This window comes from Acartia tonsa, chromosome 14, assembly GCF_053477335.1.
Source record: "Acartia tonsa isolate MP-2025a chromosome 14, ASM5347733v1, whole genome shotgun sequence".
Taxonomy (NCBI): domain Eukaryota; kingdom Metazoa; phylum Arthropoda; class Copepoda; order Calanoida; family Acartiidae; genus Acartia; species Acartia tonsa.
In genome coordinates this window covers 13,373,741-13,398,116 of record NC_137273.1, presented here as the reverse complement: position 1 = coordinate 13,398,116, position 24,376 = coordinate 13,373,741, and the positions used below count along the sequence as shown (strand labels likewise).

General features: G+C 32.0%; 4 protein-coding genes across 7 annotated transcripts in view; all 4 read right to left on the bottom strand.

The window, feature by feature from the left end:
- The window catches only part of ca (RCC1 and BTB domain containing protein claret), a 68,979-nt gene extending 67,572 nt beyond the window's left edge, over positions 1-1,407 (bottom strand). For all 3 annotated transcript variants that reach the window (XR_013874524.1, XM_080146737.1, XM_080146738.1), the window contains exons 1-2: positions 1,300-1,407; positions 799-966 (exon numbers count right to left, since the gene is read on the bottom strand). Coding sequence is in view for 2 of the 3 variants with exons in the window: in XM_080146737.1 (XP_080002863.1) it covers positions 799-947 (149 nt within the window). In the remaining variant the exon portion in view is untranslated. The remainder of the gene's footprint in view (positions 1-798; positions 967-1,299) is intronic.
- LOC145305197 (Golgi apparatus membrane protein TVP23 homolog B-like) lies at positions 1,350-7,808 on the bottom strand. The gene is made up of 7 exons (XM_080146759.1): positions 7,675-7,808; positions 6,928-7,051; positions 5,861-5,956; positions 5,320-5,423; positions 5,046-5,085; positions 4,385-4,454; positions 1,350-3,830 (listed from the first exon to the last, which is right to left on the bottom strand). The coding sequence occupies exons 1-7, from the start codon at positions 7,805-7,807 to the stop codon at positions 3,753-3,755; spliced, it is 645 nt and encodes a 214-aa protein (XP_080002885.1). The 5' UTR covers position 7,808; the 3' UTR covers positions 1,350-3,752.
- A 38-nt stretch (positions 7,809-7,846) lies between these two features.
- LOC145305198 (GTP-binding protein Rheb homolog) lies at positions 7,847-16,676 on the bottom strand. Of its 2 annotated transcripts, XR_013874526.1 has the most exons (9): positions 16,535-16,676; positions 15,554-15,593; positions 15,104-15,175; positions 13,982-14,064; positions 13,020-13,084; positions 12,534-12,631; positions 11,660-11,743; positions 11,221-11,479; positions 7,847-10,898 (listed from the first exon to the last, which is right to left on the bottom strand). XR_013874526.1 is itself a non-coding variant. In XM_080146760.1 (8 exons), exons 1-8 carry the CDS (start codon positions 16,579-16,581, stop codon positions 11,402-11,404), a joined length of 567 nt encoding a protein of 188 aa, XP_080002886.1. In that variant the 5' UTR covers positions 16,582-16,676; the 3' UTR covers positions 7,847-11,401. The 2 variants fall into 2 exon arrangements, 1 of the variants encoding a protein (XP_080002886.1); XM_080146760.1 differs by having other exon boundaries at positions 7,847-11,479.
- The window catches only part of aux (cyclin-G-associated kinase), a 35,571-nt gene continuing 27,871 nt past the window's right edge, over positions 16,677-24,376 (bottom strand). Inside the window, exons 31-41 of the mRNA XM_080146739.1 lie at positions 23,981-24,100; positions 23,696-23,800; positions 23,342-23,569; positions 22,877-23,015; positions 22,113-22,206; positions 21,483-21,571; positions 20,883-20,937; positions 19,499-19,605; positions 18,759-18,818; positions 18,278-18,365; positions 16,677-17,795 (exon numbers count right to left, since the gene is read on the bottom strand). Coding sequence (XP_080002865.1) covers positions 17,745-17,795; positions 18,278-18,365; positions 18,759-18,818; positions 19,499-19,605; positions 20,883-20,937; positions 21,483-21,571; positions 22,113-22,206; positions 22,877-23,015; positions 23,342-23,569; positions 23,696-23,800; positions 23,981-24,100 — 1,136 coding nt within the window. The 3' untranslated portion in view covers positions 16,677-17,744. The remainder of the gene's footprint in view (positions 17,796-18,277; positions 18,366-18,758; positions 18,819-19,498; positions 19,606-20,882; positions 20,938-21,482; positions 21,572-22,112; positions 22,207-22,876; positions 23,016-23,341; positions 23,570-23,695; positions 23,801-23,980; positions 24,101-24,376) is intronic.

Sequence of the window (24,376 nt, the reverse complement as noted above, 5' to 3'; positions counted from 1 at the left end):
CAGCCGTTACTTTTCCAACTTTTTGTTCGATTTAGGGAAAATAGACCTATCAAGGGTTACCCATGCAAAATTTCAGATCGAAATTCGAATTCTAAGTGTCATTTGCTCACTGATTACGAGATGGTTGCATTAAAAACCCCCCCCTTTGTTCAAGATCTGTCTGCAAATACTCAGTTGTTTGCTTGCAGTCGGCTGAGATGATACACAAAATCATTAATAAGAAATAGTTATTTCTCGTATCGTATTATAAACGGCTTTCCGCGGATATAGAGTGTACAATTATAAGATTAAAACTAGTTTTTTTAGCCCCGAGGTGCCGGAGGCACCGGCTAAAAAAACTGGTTTTAATCTTATGATTGTACATTTCTATATTCGTAGAAAGCTGGATATAATACGATGCTAGACATGGTTTTCTCGTATGGATGAGAACCGGTTCCTATCCACCGGATTCGAATGAATACGAGAAACAATATTATAAAACTTTGGGGACTAGTGTAATAAACAGCCCATTAACCCCTCCCTCTCTGGTTTCTACTAAGTGTCTTATTAGAGAAAAGGTAATGTGATTTGGACAAACAATTCTAGGTGAAAATTTCCCCTCAACCACCTTATCTTCTTACCCACTTCCCTTTCAGTTCCACAAGTTTTACTCCAACTTTACTCCAAAACATATTTAATTTTCGGCACTTTCAAATGGAATTAATTGGCTGAATAGCAGCCCCTGATATTTAAAGCTCACAAACCCTGAAGATTTTTGTTTGGATTTAAAGATATCAAAAGTTTTGTCAATAATTTCCTTGTTGCAGAGTCAAAACAGAATGAAGATTAAGCAGGGGTGTTGTTGACGAGGGTGGGGGAGGAGCCGTCACCACCCCACCCCCTGCAGCCGGGGGTGTTGGGGTGGGGCTTGTGGAGGGACCAGGCCCCCCAGCCTGACCTCCTACCATTCTGGTGACTGTTTAGTACCTGAAGAAAACATTTTTTAAATTTAGTCCTTTCATAAAAAGTAAGGTTTTTGTCTGATACATGTAATGGGGAGATTTTAGGATTTTTTTTGGCTAGGAGCTAGTCTGATTTAAGTCTTAACTGACATATTTTATAATTTATATCGATAATTTCAACAAAATATTAGTAGAAGTAGATTTGCTATTCAATTCATTGTACCAAACTGCAAGGTTTGAAATCACTATGACAATTCTAACTTGCCTAAATTAACGATAAAAGCTATCCTTTACGAACGTTGAACGGACCAAACCTAAATAAAGGAAAGCTTTGCTTTTGCAAAAAATATTACTATACCTGGTGGACCTAGGACAACACCTGGTCCTCTCCTGGTACTAATCAGGACCTCTGAAATATGCAGATACAGGTACAAATAACAATATATTCTTCATAATAATGTAATAATATTTCCAGTATCGCTTCGAAACCGATTAATAACCGCTGGATAAGAACCGGTTCTCAGCCATACAGAAAAATCATGTATAACATTGCATTACAAACAATTATCCACGAACAATAAAATAAAACTCTTAAAACTATTACCAGTTTTGTTAGACCGTGCCTTCGGGCTTAACAAAACTGGTTCTAATTTAATAATATTTTATCTTAGTATCAGCAGAAAGCTGTCTATAATACGATGTGATAAATAACTATTAAAATGATGTATCAATAATATAATTTGGATATTTTTAAAACTAATAAGATTAAATATTATTACATTATTAATAAATAACTATATTATTATACATATACAAATATTACAATAGAAATTAAAATTTTTATTATGCTTCTTATTTTAAGTCTAAAATTCCTCAGGGATCTTGGGGGATAAGACAATGAACAATAAATTGATATAAACCCCCAAATATATGAACAGAATTACCAATTCTGTAAATTAAGATTGTTGGTTGTTTAGTTTGTTAACTTCTAAAAAGAACCACCCAATCAAAATTTTAAAAAAAGTATCCAACGTTTTTAGGCTAACAAATTAAATAATGTTATTTAAAAACTTTGGGTACCAGTGTATTTTTCAGAACAGTGCCTTCTTCCTTCCCATTAAAACTTCCCACTGATTTAACGTCAACTTCAATGGCTAAAACTTGTCTTTTCCCTGAAATTTTTAAAAGGATTTAGGACAAAATTGGGTTGAAAATGAAATAAATAAAAGATTTTAATGACCTTTATCTTAACAGAAAAAAATTAAATGCTGCGAGTGATTAAAACAATTATCACAGAAACACATGAGTGACTTCATTTACATAAATACAATAACATAAACTATTATCCAGTATGGCTCCAACCCTGATGCATTTCCGTGGATTAAAGCCGGTCATGAGCCATACTGAATCAAAATCAGGAATCTTATTGTATTACAGACAATTTTCCACGAATAATAAAATAAAAATAATACCAATTTTGTTAGACCAAGACTTCTGGGCAGGGTTTCGGATCCGCATTGATTTTTTGCGGATCCGGATCCTCAAAATTTGGTCAGTGCAGATCCGGTTCCGGATCCTTGACAATAAAAATAAAATCACCAAACCTTTCAAAAATATTTATTCTTTAATTCTTTAAGTCAAAAATACTTTTAATTTTCAAGTCTGACCCTAAACCTTAAAGATTGGCTCTCATCAAGAGAATGTCTGAGATTGTATATAAATTTAGGTAGATTTTTCCCTTTTTTCTGCATTTTTTTTGAGTCCAAGGATCCAGATCCGGATCCGCATTTTTTTGCGGATCCGGATCCTTGGACTCGAAAATATGCGGATCCTTGCGGATCCGGATCCGAAACCCTGCTTCTGGGGGGCCAACAAAGCTGGTATTAATCCATTTATTTTTTATTTTTATATCAGCGGAAAACCAGCTATAATACAATGTGATAAATAACTAAATAAAATATATTCAAACACAACACACATAGAAATCAAAAACACTATGAGCAAATAATACAATTATTGAAATTTTTTTATGTTACAATAAAATTTTAAATTTAGATGAAAAGCTAGGTACCTACCTAATCATATATATTTTTTTTATAGATACAACACAAAAAAGACAAAACTTAACACTATAAATAGCTTTTTTGCTGTTTTAATTACAATGAATTATTATAAACCTAATAATGTAAATAAGTATGCATTGTACAGAAAAGGGTGTTTAAATTCATGGACGATTCAAATTATATGTATTTCGTTGCTTGCTGCGTCTACAAACGTTTTTTTTTCATGAATTAAACAAAGAAAATCTTGAAAATAGCTCCATGATCTACACCATAATGAGTAAAAAGGTGTAAAACTCTTAGATACGCCTAGCTATGCAAATCTAAGAATCAAATCTAATGATATCTCAATTCATTTTAGAGATGTTTGTTCCTTGATTGTTTTTAAGTTGTTAAATTTTTTACTCCTTTTTAAGTTGGCTATAGGTATTAAGTAGAATTACTTTTAAAAATCTAATAAAAATTAAACATCATTCAGCTTCTACAGCAAACCAAAAATGACCAAGAGCGTAATTTTTTTCATAATTACGTAAGGTAGGAGCAAGCTTCAAGTCAAATGCTCTTTCTAGGTCAAGCTGTCCTTAATTATGAGAACAATTTGACCTAATAAGAGCATTTGACTGGGAGCTTGCACATAACATTACAGAATTATGCGAAAAAATGAGGCTCTTTAATGGAATTTTAAAACTCTCTACTGTACAATATTTAAATAATAATAGAGCTAAATAAATAAAGTATGTCTGATTGACCCTTAAACAGTGAGATTTGTAGCCTGTGCATTGGCTGGACCTCTCTTGAACATTCCCATAAAGTTGGACATCATTTGTTTCTAAAAGAAAAAGAAGAGTAACATTATTGGTTAAAAAGTTTGGGCACTAAACAATTAAAATCGACTAATGATTTAAAGCCGACGAATAAGAAAATGTGGTCATAAAACTTTGGTTACCAGTGTAATCTACAGTCCAATGTCCCCTCCCTCCCTGCTTATGCCTAAACTATCAACACCCTAAAAGGTCAAGGACGGGGCGTTAGTTTAGATATTTCGAAATCAATATAAAGGGGGAAGGGGGGGGGGGGTTAATGCAATCATCTCGGAATCAATGATTAAATGGCACGATCTGAAATTTTGTATGAGTAATGAAAATAATTCCAAATCGCCTAAATCGACAAGAAATGTGAAAAAAAAATCAGTGGTCCCGGTAAAGGGTAATGATTGACTCATCCAATGATGGGAAAAGCACAAAAAAAATTAAACTGTTGGCAGGTCATGTTAGTAGTTACAACAAACTCCACCACCCCCCCCCCCTTTGTGGTATTTAAAATTGCTATTTTAGAAAAAAAAGCATGAATTAGAGATTATGATGTAAAATTATTTTTTCTTACCTGCATGTATTGATTAGCTACACCAGAAAACACACTTCCAACTCCTTCATCAGATTTTCCCATTTTACATCTGATAAAGTAAAGTTTTGTTATGATTTTCTGAAAATAAGTTCTATAAATGGATTCAAAATACGTGGACATTGTGAGAAATTCTCGCATACCCCAATAAAATTTTCTCCCAGCTGGCTAATATAACGATAACCCCCCCCCCCCAAACGACTTTACCCCATACCCTCCCCTGAACATTCCTACAACAGGTTGAGTTTAATTTAATGTCAAAAAAACAAAACATTATTATAACCGGTTCTACCCCCTCCCTTATTCTCTTCCCCACTTTCAGGTTTGGGGGGTGACGCAAATTTCATGATTGCGCAATTTGAGAAAAATTTATCTTTATATTATAGCGAATTAAATAATCTTGCAAGCATCGTTTTTATCTTAGGAAGAAAAATCAGCGAAAAACGAGATCTGAAATTTGCGTCACCCTTCAAATATGACGCATGACCGCTACGACCGCGAGACGTGGCAAGAAATTGTCCACTATCCCTACAACATGTCTGCATAAAAAAATCAGATCTCTTTCTTTCATAGTCGCTTAGAAAATCTCTAATTTCTAATTGGCCCGTAAATATGGACGAACAAACAAAAAAAAAAATTTTACCTTAGATAACCAAGTAAGTTTGATCCGCTCAGTGTCAAACCTAAAAAAAGGATTGATAATAAAAAGTTAGAAACAACTTTAATGTCAATATGTAAAAAAAGAAAAGAACACTTGTACTAAAGTTGTCAAATAAGCTTAAACTTAAAAAAAAGAGTGCACATATTTGGCTTAAAGTTTGGACACTGCTATTTTGAACAAAGCAATCAAGTACCCGAAGTTTTTAAGGCGCCCCCCCCCCCTTTTAAACTTGGTATGATTATTCCTGTTATCTTACCAATAAAGACTAGAACCAGCCAGGAGAAGTTGAACCTGAAGATGGCCACAAACAAGAACAAGACCCACATCAAGGGTGCAGCCACCAACGCAGCCCAGAATATCCTAGATTAAAAAAATTTAATTTAACTGCTAGCATCCTATTTAAAAAAAATATTTTGATAGTTTTCAGATGGGTTGTTCTATAAGCTTAAGAAAGTGTTGAGATCTTTTCTTTTTTTATTTCTACCTAGGGCCAAATCTTTCTGTAGGGACATCCAACCTTACACAACCCTATGACAAATAAAAAACTATGAATAAATTTTGGATAGTTTAGTTTTGCAAGATCTTAATTGACATACAGACGAATCAACAGAAAAATATCATGCCACATTTACACAAAAAAAGAAAATTTCCCCCCCCCCCCCAAAAAAAATATATGTGGAGTTTCTTTCCTTAATTTCTCCTTTCTTGGTTGGTAGCCCCTTGAGGCTAGGGGGGGCGAAACCACTAGTTAATATACATAGGATTAACAACACTCATTGAACTATTTGTCAATTTACCTGACTTCAGTAGTGGACGTATTATGATGTTGATCAGGTTTACGGGCTTCAAATACCCAAACTGATTTACCATCGTCATTGATGTAGTTCCACCATCTACAAAATCATGTAAAAGTTATAGTGAAGCTTTACTACATTTAGGTTCGATCCGTCCATCCGTAACGGAAAGCTCTTATCATTAATTTAGGCATGTTCAAATTGTCTTATCCATTTCAAACTTGGCATGGAGATATTTTAACAGTTAGGTGCTATTCATAAAACGAAGAAACTCGATTAAAATCCAAGAAAGTCCAAATGCCCATTTAGACATTTTAGAATAATTTTGACATTAAATGTAATTTCGGCGGTAAATGGCGGTTTTCGCACGTTCGGCTTCAAATTAAGGCAATAGCCAAGAAATTCTCAATAATGTAATTCTTTTTCTCGTATTCATTTGAATCCGGTGGATATGAACCGGTTCTCATCCATACGAAAAAACTATGTCTAGCATCGTATTATATCCAGTTTTCTACGAATATAAAAATGTACAATCATAAGATTAAAACTAGTTTTAATTTTATAATTGTACATTCTATATCCGCGAAAAGCCGTTTATAATACGATGCGAGAAATAACTATTATGCAATATTCTATTTTTTTTAAAAGATTTTTATAAAAGGTGACACTTTCGCGGCCCTGTTGTGTAGTTGCTAACAGAGAGCGAGGGGTAAATGGGCTATTTATCACACTAGTCCCCAAAGCTTTATAATGACGTTTTCTTATTAATTGGCATAACAACTTTGAGAACTTCAGTGAATTTTGATTGTTTGGTTTATTAAGTTGATGATCAAACGTTTCAACAACTAATTATAATAAACAGAATTGCTAATTTTGTTTATCATCATAGGGGTTGTACATCAATTTATCGGCCATTGTCTAATCCCTGTAGACTCCTGAGCTGGATCTTTAAATCATTTTAGTGGTGAGCCAGATCGGGGTGAGCCAACTTTCCACCTATGAGAGCACAGCATTTTATGAAATGCCGCGCTGTGATTGGCTGAAATTCGGCTCTGGTAGTTTTTACTGACCTGAGACCAACCATAATACGTCCAGTGATGTTCTTGACCGTCCAGAAGTCCAGGGAAAGGAGAAGAGTAATTGTTACAAAGGAACTTATAAAGCTATCACTAAAAAATCCACACAGGATGTACACTGAAATAAACATAAATAGGTACTTTTTTTAGGATTAGAAAATATATCTTTTTTTGCCTTCAAATTTTCTTAAAATGATCATTGTCGAGACTTAGTGTAAAGTTAACTTTACTTAAAGTTGGAGTACAATAACTTTACTAATACTATACTTGAGCGTGGAGCTTGAAAGCCCTAGTGGCTATACAAAAGTGTCTCGTCCTTTTCCATGACTACTTAGGTACATGAAACAATGGCTACACACACACACACTAATACTAGCGGGTACCCTTCTAGAGGCCTCTAGGGATACTTATGGGAAAGTTTGGGTGGAGGGTATTTTCTCTTAAGAGAGTGGAGATAGCCTGCCCAATAATAGTAAAAACGTTTTTGAACCTATCAGAAGCTTTGCTGTAAAGGAAAACCATATCAGTTAGGCGGTTAGCAAGATCTTTCGCTTCACCAAAAATGCCTACTAGGTACTACTTTATACTTTTGTAACCAAGACATCGAGATAGTAAGGAAGAGTAGGAGGCAATTATGTATTTATACTAGAGAGAGAACCGAATAGAGAGCAGTTACAGAGTCATATGTAAGAATAGACAGACATGTACACACAATTACAAACACTAATTCAAAATTATTACCTACAAGTGCGCACAACTTGAAAAACAGATGAAAAATTGTCACAAACGGATTCTTAATTTTATTTGTGTTGTCATCTAAATTAAAGTCTTGAAATGCTGCCGTGTTGTCTATATAACCACCTGGCGACGCCATTTTAACTTTACAACGATATTTTGGTAATCAAAGACGATATTTCTGAAATTAACGACGATATTTTAGTTAGTTCTCACTAAATGGTGGTTGTGGTTAAAACATATGCGACAAAATTGGTTTACTCGAACAATTTAGACAACCATAATGTTGTTAGTGTTTGTACAGAACAACTTTAAATCTATTTTTGTGGATTTAGCACATTTGAGCTATATATAGGGTCATTTTTTTCTCGTAATTCTGTAATGTTGGGTTGTAGTCTAATGCTCTTTTTAATACAAACTGTTCTTAATTATGTACCATTTCATTTATATACATTTGGTTACAATTAGGAATACTTTGACTTAATAAAGGCATTTGACTACAATCCAACACCCACTTTACAGAATAATGCAAAAAAAATGATCCGCTTTTTTTTTGAAGAAAAACGGCATGTTATGTAGAAACACTAATATCTTGTGTTAACAGAAAAGTATTAATAATATATTAAGAATTTTCTATTAATATTTAAATGATTTATAACCAAAGAAATACAAGATTTTGTACAACTGAAATCTAGATTGAAAGCCACCACAAAAATACATAATATTACATAATAATAATAATAAAAAAACGGAGGCAAAATAAACTAGGAATTTTAAACATGACGAAAAAAATATGAAATGATATGAAAAATATTCTGTTTGATAACACCTTTTTATTTCACCTCCAATTTTGTGTTACAGATCTAATTCTTACTTGGTTTTGGTTCAATTATACATACATTTGTTGGTAATACATCGTTAGATTATAATATTATTTGTACCAATTAAGTACCATAATTACTATTAATTACTTGTGTTCTCTGTATTGTTAATTAATTATGGTTATTATTAAATAAAACTTTATTGTACATAGTTGTTTAATTATCATTTTTGGCAAAAAAAGAGGTTTTTTGTTTTGTTTAATAATTAGGTATTTTAAAAAAGGCTATAAAAGTGAATGTATAGATAAGATGTGTTAAGCTTTAGCAAGCCATTTGATGAAATTAACCTATATGAGTGGAAGAGGAGGCTTCATTAAACAATCCCGTAATCTGTTAAATTTTAAATTAAATTTTTTGTTATGAACATTGCCATGTGGTTATCTGAGCAGGTCTATTTAGTAACCCATTAAGGTATCTCCAAGATGATAGAAATAACAATATTCAAAATCTAAGTGCTATTACAGCATTGGTTACGAAATGGTTTTAAAAAATCTCCCCTTGATTAGAATTGAATGTACCTCAAATATTATCTTTGACTTTTCTTTTAAAAATATTGATTTTCGAACATATAGAGTTAAGCTAACTTTAAAATAAATAAGTTCTAATTTAATTTTGTCAAATCAAGTAATAATTGATAAAAGCCAAAACCTGCCGCCTATTTGATTTCCTTGCCACTTACAGTTACTGATCTTATCCGCTGGTTTTTATCAAAGAAATTCTTGTAGGTTGAGAAAAATATTACTGACGTTTTTATTCATATAATATTAAGATTAATAATTCATTCGAATAATTCCAGGGTATCAGATGAAAAAAGAATTACAAATAAAATCTTTAATAACATCTTCAGCCTTTGATATTGATATTTTCATTAAAACTAAACTAATTTATATTTGTATAAAGCTAAAATTATGTCTATTTCATTATTGATTAAGATTCTATTTTATATTTGAAGCCTAGATTATGGTTTTGTGAACAATTAAAGATAAATATGATAAAATGAATAAATAAGCTATTAAATGTTGATTTTACTGATACTGTAATTTGTCTTGTATGTTTTATGTATGAATATGTGGCCCATATAATTTACACTTAACTTTAAACATTTAATTTAATTTAAATTAAATTTTCAAAATTTTAATTTTTGAGTTGTAGTTATTAGTTATACTGGTACCCAAAGTTTTTAAGATGCTATCTCATTTATTTGCTAAAAAACCAGGGGTGTATATTCTACATGGGATCCCCGGCTCAAGGGGGGGGGGGAAATAAAAAATAAGTGGTTGGAGGGAAAAAAAAGTAAAAATTAAGAAAACTGAAAACATTTTACCATTTCCCCCCCTCCTTGGTGTAAAAAACTAAAAAAATGAGTGGTAGGAGGGATAAAATAAATAAAATATGGAGTTCTTTAAATATTTTTCCATTTTCCCCCCTACTTGGTGAGAAAAAACTAGGGGGGAGGGGAAAATAAAAAAAATTTTAGCCGAGGAAAAAAAATAAATCTTGTGCAGAATATACACCCCTGTAAAAAACTAAAGTAACTTTTATTAAATCTTTACTGACTATCAGTTTGCAACCTTTTAACCAATAATATTATTCTACCTAGGGGATTATTTTGTTTTCATCATTGTATTATCCCTTTAGATCCCTATTAAAATTGTCTATGATCCTGTGTAGGTTTGACAAATTGGTATGTAATCCCCACCCTTCCCCCTTACCTCATAATATAGTAATGTCTGCTTTAAGTAAACCCTTAGAGAAAAAAGTATATAAGTAAAGCTGGTAAATTGTAGGTTTATATTTGTTATAACTTGAATAAAAATAAATAAATGTCTGCAGTGTATTGTGAACATTAATTTTATGTATTGTGTGTTTAATTGTATTTAATTTAATGTAGCATATTTCTCTATGATTATCCCTTAATTTAATATTGGGATATGATTCTAGGTATGATAACATGATTTTATATGAGTGAATATCATCCTATGTATTTCATGATTGATAATCATAATTTATATTATTCCATATCTGATAAGAATACATGATTTCATATGATCAATAATTATACCAGGTATGATTACATGATTTTATATGAGCATTAAGCATCATTGTTGTGATTACATGATTTCATATTAATTACAATCATGATTGATAATCATCCCAATTATGATAACATGATATAATAGGAGTTATAATCATACCTATAAACATATAAGGTATGATTCCATATGATTAATAACCATACATGGTTTGATTAAATGATTTGACATACCAGGTATGATTAAATGATACCACATGATTGATAATGTTTAAGTGCACTCGGATTAATATCTTCCCCTCCTCTACAACGCTGTTCTTGAATGCAATCAAAACATTTCGACATATTATCAAAAACAAACAAAATAGGAACTTACCTAACTAGACCGCCTTTCAAATTTATTGTCTCCTAGGAGATACTATCACACAAATTATGATGATTCTTATTTCTTATATCTGAGCATATTTGCCCTCAATTTTTTTTACTCAGAAACTATCATTTCTAACAATTTTGTATTTACCTATATATTTTCCTATTTTAAGTTGTGTGTCTTATTTTTTTTATAAAGTACTTATAAAATAGGTCTAGTTTGATTCTTAATTGGTCTCTATGGGTTATATGTCAAAATATTTTACTTACATTAAAGAACAGCATGTACAATTCTTTTGTTGTACATGTAGTACAAAGTACATGATTACAATAATTAAATCATGATTACAGTGATAAACTCATGATTACAATAATTAACAATGAGTTAAATAATTAAACCATAAGTGATAATATCATGATTACAACAGTTAAACCATGATGACTATATGATTTACATGATTGAACACTTTTTATCAGGATTTCCTTCATCCATGTTGCCAAGAGCTTTCTCTATCTGGGACACACATCTCTGAAAAGCATAGAGCATGAGCATGAGCATGGCAGAGTAAAAGGTCAAATTATCTTTTTCTTCCCCTTTATTTTTCCATTTGAGATCCAATGAGATAATTTTAATATTGATATTGCAGAAAAGCTATGAAAATAAAAATCTTCTAAAACAAAAGTAAAATCCTCAAAATACTAGACCTACCTCAAATAAATCATTGACACAAATATTATCCTTTGCTGAAGTCTCCAAAAATACAGCATTCATTTCTTTGGCTAGCTTTTCACCCTAAAAAAAAACAATATTTGTACAAATCTATCTATTACTAGGATGAAATCAGAGGTCTTGAATTATAAGACAATAGAGGATAAAGGGAAAAGTAGATTGTGGGTAAAATCCGTAAAAGTGTGTGTTTTAAGGCTTAAAAATAGTATTAGAACGATAATATTAACAAAATATGTGTATTTTTTATTGAAAAGAACTATCTATAGACAACAATTTTTTTAAAAAGTTAATAGGTATAAATTTTTACCGTTCTACTACTGTTTTTAACTTAAAACACACAACCTTTACGGATTTTACCCGCAACCTACCTTTCCTTTGATGATGAAACAAAATTTTACCCCGCTTGTACACTACATTTACTGGTTGAAACGTATGGACAATTAACTTAATGAACCAACCAATCAAAATTCAATAAAAATTCCCAAAGTTGTTCACCAACGAATAAGAAAACGTTATTTGAAAACTTTTGGGACATATGTAAAAATAGCCCAATATCCCCTCCCTCCCTGCCTAATGAGTAATGGACAAAAGACCTAAATAAATTAAACAAACTCACTTTACAAAGGGTCCAATGGGACAAAAGACATTTATCTGAGTATAGTAAATTGAAATACTAATGGAACAATTTCTGTTCTAATGGGCCTTAGGCGCCGAAGGCCCGGGCCTATAAAAATTGGATTCATTTTTTTCGTGGAAAATTGTCAATATGATTTTTCAGTATGGCTCAGAGTCAAAAATGGTTCTAATTGGATTGGAAGCCATACTCTGGAAAAAAAAAACACACAAAACCTACCTGCTCTCTGGACACCTCTCTTTCATTCTGTTGTAGATCAGACTTATTTCCCACCAGGACCAGGGCAATGTTTGGATCACCAATCATGTCCATAATCTGCGCATTTTTTTTGTATTCATGCTTTTTGTCAGGCATTTAGAAATGGGACAGTAAAACTAAAATTTATTTCCTTGACATTGGGGCGTTGGGTACTAGAACTAATGCAACTTTTCATATTTTGGCTAATTTTAAAGGCGTTGGGGACTAGCAAACATAATGCTGCTGTATTTAGTATGCAGACCAAACTCAACAATGATAATACTGAAAGCACGATGTATTTCTCCCTGTTTAAAACTGGGTATTTATTGGCTGTTAAAAATTATTCTTAAGTTTAAAGATTTATGATATAATAACGTTGAAAGATTAATTCATAGCACTTTGTGAACTAAACAAAGCGTTCTATAAACGACTATTTCCCCCAAGATGTATTAAAAGCAGTGAATTCCTTTTCATAGATGAGCTGGACTATTTCAAAGCTTTTTGAACTCTCAATCGAGTAAACAAGAACGTACCTAAACAAAACAGATAATAAAATCCGTCCAACATAAACTAAAAATATAAGTCCATGCACCAAAGATGCAGGATGTCTTGTAAGATGTCGATATATATTTTTATTTACAAGGAAGCTTAAAGTTTTGAACTGTTACCCTCACAACAGAAAATAAAAATCAACCCCTTCCCCCCAAAAGTACCTATATTAATAATATACTTAGAAAATTTTTATTATTTTCTTTTTGTTAGGGGGTAAGAAACTTCTTATAAAACTCATAGAAGAAAAAAAGATTTGGATTTTAAAATTAAATAAAAATTTAAAACGCCATACAAAGATTTTGGTACATTTAGTCGGACTGGACCAAATCATACATAATGTTAACATGGAAATATAAACTTACCCATGAATACCAACAGTATACTGTGTAGGAAATATAAACTTACCCATGAATACCAACAGTATATTGTGTAGGAAATATAAACTTACCCATGAATACCAACAGTATACTGTGTAGGAAATATAAACTTACCCATGAATACCAACAGTATACTGTGTAGGAAATATAAACTTACCCATGAATACCAACAGTATACTGTGTAGGAAATATAAACTTACCCATGAATACCAACAGTATATTGTGTAGGAAATATAAACTTACCCATGAATACCAACAGTATATTGTGTAGGAAATATAAACTTACCCATGAATACCAACAGTATACTGTGTAGGAAATATAAACTTACCCATGAATACCAACAGTATACTGTGTAGGAAATATAAACTTACCCATGAATACCAACAGTATACTGTGTAGGAAATATAAACTTACCCATGAATACCAACAGTATACTGTGTAGGAAATATAAACTTACCCATGAATACCAACAGTATATTGTGTAGGAAATATAAACTTACCCATGAATACCAACAGTATACTGTGTAGGAAATATAGAATATTCATCCTGACCCGCTGTGTCTACTACTGCTATTTCAAAATCCTAAAAAAAGCAGGGATATCAAGGGATAAGCAATGACGAAAGTGACAATGAACTAGAAATTACACTAGTAACCAAAGTTTTATAACCACCTTATCTTTATTGTTGACTAAAAAACATTGATTAAGTACTTTTTAAAAGAGTGATTCACCTTCCAGCATTGATCCTTAACATTTTTTTAGTAAATTAAATATACCTACTTGGTTTATGTTTATTATTTGGTTTATCGACTAAAAGGTTAGGTTTCACCATGGTTTTATATGAAAAAACTTTGAAATGTTAAGCATAGTTTGGTGCACATTCATCAAATGTTTTCATGAGTTCAAACTGTTGTTTTAAAGCTTTGACACAAAAACCTATCATTTTGATTAAAAATGTATGTTTAAAAGGGTTGGTAGCTTGTAATATTTTAAACAGTTTAATATACTTTTGCAATTTACAGCATTTGATGCTTTTATTTTGTCTTTTGAACTCAACAAAGCAGTTGATGATATTGTATCTAAAAATGCTTTACATTTATAAGTTTTTTTCATATAAAACCATGGTGAAGCATTACTTTTTAGTCGATAAACCAAATATTTAACATAAACCTAGTATATTCACTAAAAAAAATACTATGGATCAATGTTGCAAGGTGCTTAAAATCACTTGCTCATGTTCGTGGATAGTCCTCTTTTGATTGGTTGGTACCAAACTTGCGTTGCCTGAACTTATTAACCAATAATTTTAATCTTAAGTAAGGGTAATGTATATCTATTAATTATCCATTGTCGTATCCCCCAAGATCCCTCGTGAAAATCAAATGGATGATAGATTGATGTACACCTCCAATTATCATAAACAAAACCATCTATAAAATAAAATTGATGAGGGAAAATTTTAGATTCTGCTACCTAGTTTGAACCAATCGAGATTAAACAAAGGTTCCCAAAGTTTTTGCTTCAACGAATAAGAGAATAAATAAGAACATACTTATTATCAATACTATTCATAAATGTTAATCATCTTGAAATCTTAGCCTTTCCGTTCCCAAGATCTTTACCTGATTTCTAAGTTTGATATTCTTGTTGAATGTATTCTCAATAGTGGGATCATACGAATCTACAAACTGGCCCTGAAGTAAAAATAAATCCAGGCATTAAAATAAATCCAGCATAAAAATTAGGTAATAATTTTTTCGCATCGTATTATAAACAGCTTTCCGCGGATAGTAAAATAAAATGAATAATTTTAAGATTTATTATTAAGATTTTTGCTCATAACCGGTTTTAATCCAGCGGATATGGATTGGTTTCGAAGCCATTCCGAACATTAGTTTTTAATTTATCATTATTATCAATAGGTATGCAAGTTTGAAATCAATAGGACGGTTCTAACATACCAAAATTAACTATCAAAGCTATCACTTTCAAACGTAAGGACAGTCCGCCCTCAAATGTAGAAAAGCTTTGAATAAAATAGTTGGTATCACTACAAGATTTAAATACAATACCTGCACGAATTGTATAGCCAGTGAAGACTTTCCAACAGATCTATAAATATAGACAATTTAAAAAGTTTTCTCGTATTCATTCGAATCCGGTGGATAGGAACCGGTTCTCATCCAGACGAAAAATCTATGTCTAGCATCGTATTATATCCAGCTTTCTACGAATATAAAAATGTACAATCAAAAGATTGAAACCAGTTTTTTTAGCCGGTGCCTTCGGCATCTCGGGGCTAAAAAACTAGTTTTAATCTTTTAATTGTACATTCTATATCCGCGGAAAGCCGTTTATAATACGATGCGAGAAATAACTATTCTCGTGTAAGTTAAGGGATGAAACATTTGGGAACATATCCATCCCCAATGATGATAAACAAAATTGCTATTTCTATGCATTGCTTGTTTGTAAGAACGAATCAAGATTAAATTAATTTTTAAGCCAACGAATGAGTGAATATGTTCTTGAATAATGGCCGATAAATTGATTTACATCACCAATGATAATACACAAATTTACCTCTTCTGTGGATTACAATTTGTGATTGGAACGTTTGGACACTCAAATAAATGAATCAAGAAATCAAAATTCTATAGAAGTCCCCAAAGTTGGTAAGTTAAATAATTAGAAACGGTTGTTATAAAACTTTGGGGACTAGTGTAATAAACAGACCAATAAATAAGATAAAGGCCAACTGCCACTGGAATGGTGAATGAAAATTTTAAAACCCAATGAAATAACATATTACCTATATATTACAGAATGGATATATTATACTTGGATGTTACACTAGATATTCATGTGATGAAGTGAAACTTACAGCGGGCTAAAATAACTATACCCCACATCCATCCCATTTACCCCATCCTCTCCCTTACTAAATAAAAGAACAGCTCAATAAACGAGTTCCACGTTAACAACCTAAATTGACGACAATTTTTCTCATGTCAAAATATCCCATTATTACAAGAAGAATTAACAAGCATAACCTGTAACCAAGAAGGGCAACTTTTCTTTGTCTCACTGTAGTTGACATTTTTGCATCACTTTAGGACATTCACTTTCTTTTATATTAGAATCAATTTTTAACCATAAAATTCAGAAAATCTCAAAGCATTTTTTTACACCTAATCTGAAATTTTCACCATATTACTAATCATAATAAATTATATGTTCTTCTGGTCTTACAAGTAGAAAAATGCACATTTTTTTTCATAATTGTTAATCGCATATGGATAAGATCACATCTATGTTAAACAAAATACAGGTTACAATCAAGGACGTAGTTAAAAAAAGGGGGGGGGGGATATATATCACTTTTAAAAACCAACACATCCTGAGCTCTCACTTACACCAAAAACGACGGGAAATAATAGCAGTCTTCAGCGGTTCCGCCACCATTTCTTCGCAAATTTCAAAACACAAGTGCTTTTATTGTTTTATGGTTATAATAGTGATACTTCCGACCCCTTTCAGCAAGGTGCGCGAAGCGCCCTAAAAAAAATGCTCACATATAAGAAAGATAATTAAGATGAAAATTAATAATAATAGTTTAATAAAATATGTTGAAATAAGGGATTAAATTAAAGCTGAATGACTTTAAAATTAGAGATTATAAATGATTATGAATTTTTTGATTACATATTATATAATTATCAGTGAGTTAAATCATTTGAAATTCTGATCATTTTATCACATTTAAGAAAATACATATTACAAAGTCTCTTAAAATACAATTAACTAATTTTTTAATTTGGTAATTATTTATACCTAAAAATATTTATTCATTATTTTTTTATTATTATGTTTGTCAAAAAATTTTAAGAATGAAATTGCTGCTATTATTTAATCTTAGAAGGCCGGCAGTTTAAATAGCAGCTAGAAGTCAAATTAAATCATATTGAAATAAGAGGACGCATTTAAAGTCATTTTTTTTGTACTTTTCGTCCTAGAAAATCACTGTTTATATACAACTATAAAAATATATTACAAATTTACTTTTACAATATTAGGTTTTTTTCAAGTCAGATATTTTTTAAGAAAAAAAGTATCAACACTTATTATGTGCAACTTAAAACTAAACTATAAATATCAAAATAATAATAGTATTAATATTATTTTATCACATTCAGCTATATTTGTTTTGAAAAGCTGACAATAAACAAAAAATGCGCTAAAAATAAGCTGTAACTCAGCTGATTAACCAAATAAATTCTGTTGTCTGGGATCATTCTCAAATTCAGTCCAGGCCTAAAAAATAATATCTTATTATATTAAGTAATAGCTTTTTTTGTCTGTAGCGAAGGTTCTCACTTACCGCTGAACCGATATGGTTCTCCTTTACAGCAAGTCTTCTCATAGGTCCACGAAAGATTTATAACTGGTTTTGGGGAAAAAACAACGACCCTCTCAAGAGAAACCACCCCTAGAATAAATGCCCAACCGAAGAATTTTTTTCCCTTTTTTATCCCCTAGTAGAGGCTTTTAGGGGCGTAACCGCTGGCATCTTTATATAAAAGTAACACGATGTCTAACTGTCTGTTGTTTAAAAGGATCTTGCAAATAGCTGAACCGTTATGGTTCTTCTTTACATTGGATCTTTTAAATTATTTTTGAGGAGGATAATTTTAACAAAACTGGTGTTAATTTTATGATTTTTATCTTCATATTTATTATTTAAGTAACTAAAATTTTCTAAAATACGATTTCATACTGAAAAAAAAAACTATTACCTCATTGAGTTCCATAAATATCAATTTTGAAAGGTTTTCATTTGGTGTGTCCATTTGTTTGTCTGGATGTACTGCTAAACAGGCTTTCCTGAAAATTATTAATTATCCTACAATATATAATACAAAGTACCTAAAACATTGCCTGTCCGACCATCTGAGATCTCTGTATCCACTGAACAGACTGGGCTCTACTCTTTAGGTTATGTAGCTCAAAGACGCCCCTCCCACTATAAAAAAAAACTTAGAGGGGGGGGGGGCATCACATCACGCCTGATTGAGTTCACCTATTACGTAATATACACATTGGTCCTGCGGTGGGTTAAGGCTATTTCATTAAGATTTAAGCCTTGGGATGGTTTAAGGCTTTTTTTATTCCTACTTGTTTCATATTTTTTAATTTTATTTAAAGGTTTCTAATAGACACAATGTACTTCCTTCCCCCCCCCCCCCCCCCTCAAATTTATTGTTTATATTTTTATACCTGTACATTTTCTTGACATCATTGGCAGAAACCAACTGGCTCATATTACACTCCTGCCATCTAAAATAAATTTTCATGAGGTGAGGATGTAAAAAGCTAACTATGGATTACCTTGCGCATTAACATTAAAATGTAATGGCATTAAAGAGATAAGATAACTACCTAGCTTTTTCAAGGGAACAAGGGAAATTAGATTGTATTTTACAACTGGTACCAGAAGGTTTATCTACACGTTCTATCATTCATTGGCTTAAAAACTTAAGATTGTTTTATTTTCTTAGCTATTTCAATTTAAATATACAGCAGGGGTGTATATTCTACATGGGATCCCCTGCTCAGGGGGGGGGGGGGGGAATAAAAAATAAGTGGTTGGAGGGAAAAAAAATGTAAAAATTAAGAAAACTGAAAACATTTCCATCCCCTCCTTGGTGAAAAAACTTTTTTAAATGTGTGGTAGGAGGGATAAAATAAATAAAATATAGAGTTCTTTAAATATTTTTCCATTTTCCCCCTACTTGGTGAGAAAAAAATAGGGGGGGGAAGAAAAATAAAAAAATTTGTAGCAGGGGAAAAAAATAAATCTTGTGCAGAATATACACCCCTGATATACAGAAGGCATAATTCTGTAGAAAACAGGATATAATACGTATTATTTATGATTTTTCAGTGTGGCTGTGATCGAGTTCTAATCCAGCGGCTATTAATCGGTTTTGAAGCCATACTGGAAAAACTAATCTTACCTAGCTCCTTCCCAGGTAATCTTATGGAGCGAGGACAATAGAGTTCTGATATTCTTTTCTTTTCCTTCTGTCCATTCTTGGATTTTCATCTCCTCGGGACTCAGCACCTAACAATACATTTATTACCATAGATGGTCAAGCATACACAATAGGATATATAAGTTGGAAGGAATTTTAATGTTAGGGGGAGATTTGAAATCTGCATCAAATTTAAGGATTTTTTTTTTATAAAATTCGTTTTTTGTATATTTCTTTAGGTATCTAAAACAGGGTTGGTAAAAACCCGGGTTTTTTTAAAAATAACCCAACCCATTGGGTTTTATTAATAAAATCGGTTTTTTTGGGGTTTATTGTTTTCCAAAGATTATTACCTAGGAATTTTAAGATATAAGGTTAAATCATTTTTATAAAGTAACAGGATGTTTGTCTGTACCATAGGATCTCGCTAACCACTGAATCGGTATGGTTCTCCTGTACAGGGTAGCTTTTCATAGGTCCAGGGAAGGTTTATTCCAATTTTGGGAGAGGGCACCACAAATCTTCTAAGAGAAATCTGCCCCCCCCCCCCAAAAAAAAAAAAAGTAGTTAAAAATCTTCAACGGACCCGTGAGAAGCTAATTGTAATTGAGAACCATATCGGTTCAGTGCAGTGGTTAGGGAGTTATTTTGGTACATATAGACAGACATTCCGTAACTTATATATAAAGATAAGCAGTTAAAATGCAGTTATACAATATTTAAAATAAAATGTTTTTTATAATTTCTATTATTTGTTTCAAAATAGTACTCCTTATGAGTCAAAATAGAGTTAACATTATCGACAAGAGGTACATTTTTTTTTTAAATCCGGGTTTTTTGAGTTAAAAAACCCAATAAAACCCAACTTGGGTTTTTTATGCCAACCCTGATCTAAAAGCGGAAATACAATTTAAGTTAATTAATTTTGACCAATAGGATAGGTGGATTAGAAACTACCTGCGCTCTAATTGGTTGAATGGTGTGCGACACTTAAGCTTCTCCAATCAGAGCGAAGATAGTTTTCAATCCACCAATCACAGATGTCAAAATTAATTAACTTAAATATATTTCCGCTTTTAGATAAAGAATTATACAAAAAACGAATTTTATAAAAAATCCTTAAATCTTGATGCAGTTTTCAAATATCCCCCTAACATTAAAATTCCTTCCAACTTATATATCCTAATACACAATAATCCGGCCTAATTAGAAAGCAAAGATTATTTCTAAATAATTACTATTTGGATAACAAATAACTGTTTTTTTCGTTCAATTTCTAATCATCAATTAATTCGAATTGTTCCTACGCTATGTTCCTATTGGATCAATATAAGTATTAATCATCTAGAAATGCTATATCTATTACCTTGGCAACTTCTGCTTTCTTGAGCTGGCCCATAGTTTTGTTTTGATTGTTGTCCCTAAAAAAGTATTTAAAATATCAATTAAATACCGCCGTTTCCCGCTGAATTTTCATTTGCTTTATCTCGTGAAACTAGACAATTTTGAATTTTTAAATCTTTTTTAATTCCAAGAAATTTCCTTCACATTTGCACTTGAAACTTTCTTTTCTTCTTGTTGAGTTCCTTTGTGCTTAAGGTTTGTGACAAAAATTTGCACAACACCCCCCCCCCCCCTCCCCTTAATTCAATGAGAAAACAGTAAGCATCAACTTCAAAATAAATAAAACAGCCGCGAGTGTTGCAAATACATACTCAAGGATTTCAAAAAGAAAACAAAGTAGCATTTTGATCGCTAAGAAACTAATCTTTTACACACACACAGACAGTAGCGCAAGTACAGACAATATCACTTATACAGTAGCTTCGCTAATAGAATGGATATTCCTAAAATTGTCAGCATCTACAAGAATTATATAGCATTGTGCCTTATCTTCCTGGGAATAAACAGTACAAAAAAGAATGAGATAATTTTATATAATACAAAAATTATTTAAGAAAATTACCTTGAGGATGGTTTAAAATCTCCAAGAATGTCATCAAACGCATTCTGTGCAACCTTAGGCTTCACTCCGCCATTAGAATTCGCAGCTTCCTTTTAAAAATAAAGATTAATTGATTTAATACAGGAATATAATGGGATTTAACAATTGGCTATAAATTGACGTAAATTCCAAATGATGATACATTAAATTACCCCTTCTGTATGTTAAAATTATTGGTTGAAAATCATCATTAATACTTTCGAGAAAAATGAATAAATATTCAATAGGCGTAAGTACCCAAAGATTTTGAAACAACGAATAAGAAACCGTGGTTATAGAAAGAGTAATTTATAGACTTTAGCCCCCTTCCCCTTCTTTGATATGATCGACAGAATAAAAGTAAGACAATTACTTTCATACTTAAAAATCAAAATCAAAATGCTTTGAGAAAATAAACATTAATCCTTGATTAAAGTAGGGTCTATGTCTATCTGTCGGTACAAAAAAATTTTGGTAACTCCTCAACCTGAATTCGTCTTTCTAATTCAAATGAACCCTAGTCAACAACCATCGCCTTATTATCAATAGAAATCGATCTCTCCATATACCGATCTGGTTCTCCTTTACAGGGAAGCTATCTACTTATCCAACCTGTTGTGGTGTAAAGAAAGATCTGCTGTAGTTGGGTTGGGCTGTGGATGGTTGTTGCAGGTTGTTGGCAGATGTGCTCGTTTTCATTCCAGTCCTGAAGTTTTTAAAAGTTACCTCTTTCTAATAACAACAAGGATGACAACATCCATAAGTATCGAAGCACAAAAAAAGTGAAAAAGAAGATTTATAGAGGTTTTGTTAAAATCATGTTTTTTAACATTTAAAATTTATAGCTTGACGGACAGACCGACGGATAAAGTAAATTACATACTAGATGAATATTGGTACAGAAAATTTTCACAAAAAAATCAGCCGTCTATCTTCAATATTAGCTGAGAAAATCATATTTACCCCATAGCGTTACGGGCAGACCGACTGTCTGACGGACATAAAAAGTGATTTATAGAGTAGCTTCACTACTAAAAAATTATATTATTTATCAGTTATTCACACTAAACTAAGAGTCACAGTTCTAGTTACCCATTTTTTGCTTCAAAATAAGATTAAGTCAATTATCTATTCCCTAACAATCTTGTGTTTATAATTATACATTAGGTTGCAATTAAATATTTGGAGAAAAAAGGGTTGTATATCAATTATAATATTATCTACTTTAGTAAAAATTACACATTTCTTATAGTTATAACTCATACCTCCTTGATTTATTAAACCTTTTTTCCAATATCATTTTTGATACCTAGGTAGTTTATTTTAAAAATCAAAATCTAGTTACAAATATTTATACATATCTATGTAATTCTAACCTTGCGGGGCCACCAGCCATACTATTAGGGCTAGCAGATCTATTGAACATCATGTTGTTGTTGTTACCACCTCCCATACCTCCACCTCCAGCATTGTTATTAACTCCTGCTGTGGTTGTAGTACCAAACAGATCAAAATCTAAAGAAAAAATAACGTTTTCATTATACTTAATCAACCCATTTTTTAAAATTCTATCCCTACATAACCATGACTATCCTATCCTAAAATAAAAGTAACAGGATGTTTGTATGTGTGTCTGTCTGTACTGAGTGTTCTCTACAATATAACTTCTCATGGGTCATGGGAAGATTTGTAACTATTTTGGGGAAGGGTAACACCACCATCCCAATAGAAATCGCTCTAAAAAAATGCCCCACCAAAGAATTATTTTTTTTCTTTTTAAAACTTTTTAAACTGCGGGTAAGGATAAGTTAACTCCTCTATGATAATAAATACAGGTTTACCTCCAAGTAGATTACTTGCTCCACCACCAGCAGCTGTTGGTTTACTGCCTCCCATTCCCATTTGACCGAGATTTGCCGCCATACCGGGTGAAGGGACTCCCATTGGTGCTTTGCCTGCCGCCATTCCCTGAGAACCCATTCCCATTGGTGGAGTCGGATTAAGGAGGTTCTGGTTGGATAAGGATGCGCTAATGGAGGATAGATCAGCAAATGGATCGCTTGACATTCCTTCAGAAATAAGTATAAAATGAAGAATATTTAATATGAAATTATTTATTAACAATAATATATGATATAATGATTTCCTGATAGCTTATGTACTTTTTAAACATGATTTGAAGAAGGAAAAAGAACCTTTATTCGCCTGTGATGGGATGGGCGGGGCTGGTTTCAGATCAAGAAGAGAAGGGGCGGGGCGGCTAGCCATGGATCCATCTGTCTGCATCAATGGGACAGATCCTACAAAAGAGTATCACTATCCAATAATATAAAGTAATATGAGTTTTTTGTCTGAAGCTTAAGATCTAGGTAACCACGAAACCGATTGGGCTCTACTCTTCAGGTATTTCCTCTCCTGGACCTGCGGTAGATTTAAGATATTTTCTTGGGGGGGGGGGGGGGGCTTCAACTGCTACTCACCTGAACTTGTGGTAGAAGTGCCCAACAGATCAGCAAATCCCCCAGGTATGGTTGGTCCAGCGGGTATAGATGTGCTTGGAGTTGTAGCTGGTGCATTCAAACCACTCAGGAAGTCAAAACCTACAAGTTCATATTTAGCTTTAATGGGTAGTCACACACAATGCACTTGAACTTGATTTAATGAATTATCTTACCCTGTTAAATGATTATAAAAACATTTATGAGGTAGTTTTGAATGTAATCAGACTTGAAAATAAATCTTTTGTGATAGAACTTTGAAATGTGTCTGACTTTTCACAAATACATCATGGCAGTCGAATAATTGATTCCTAAATGTGTGTTATTCTATCATATACCTAAAGTAGTAAGATTTTTTCTGAGCCTTATGATTTCAAT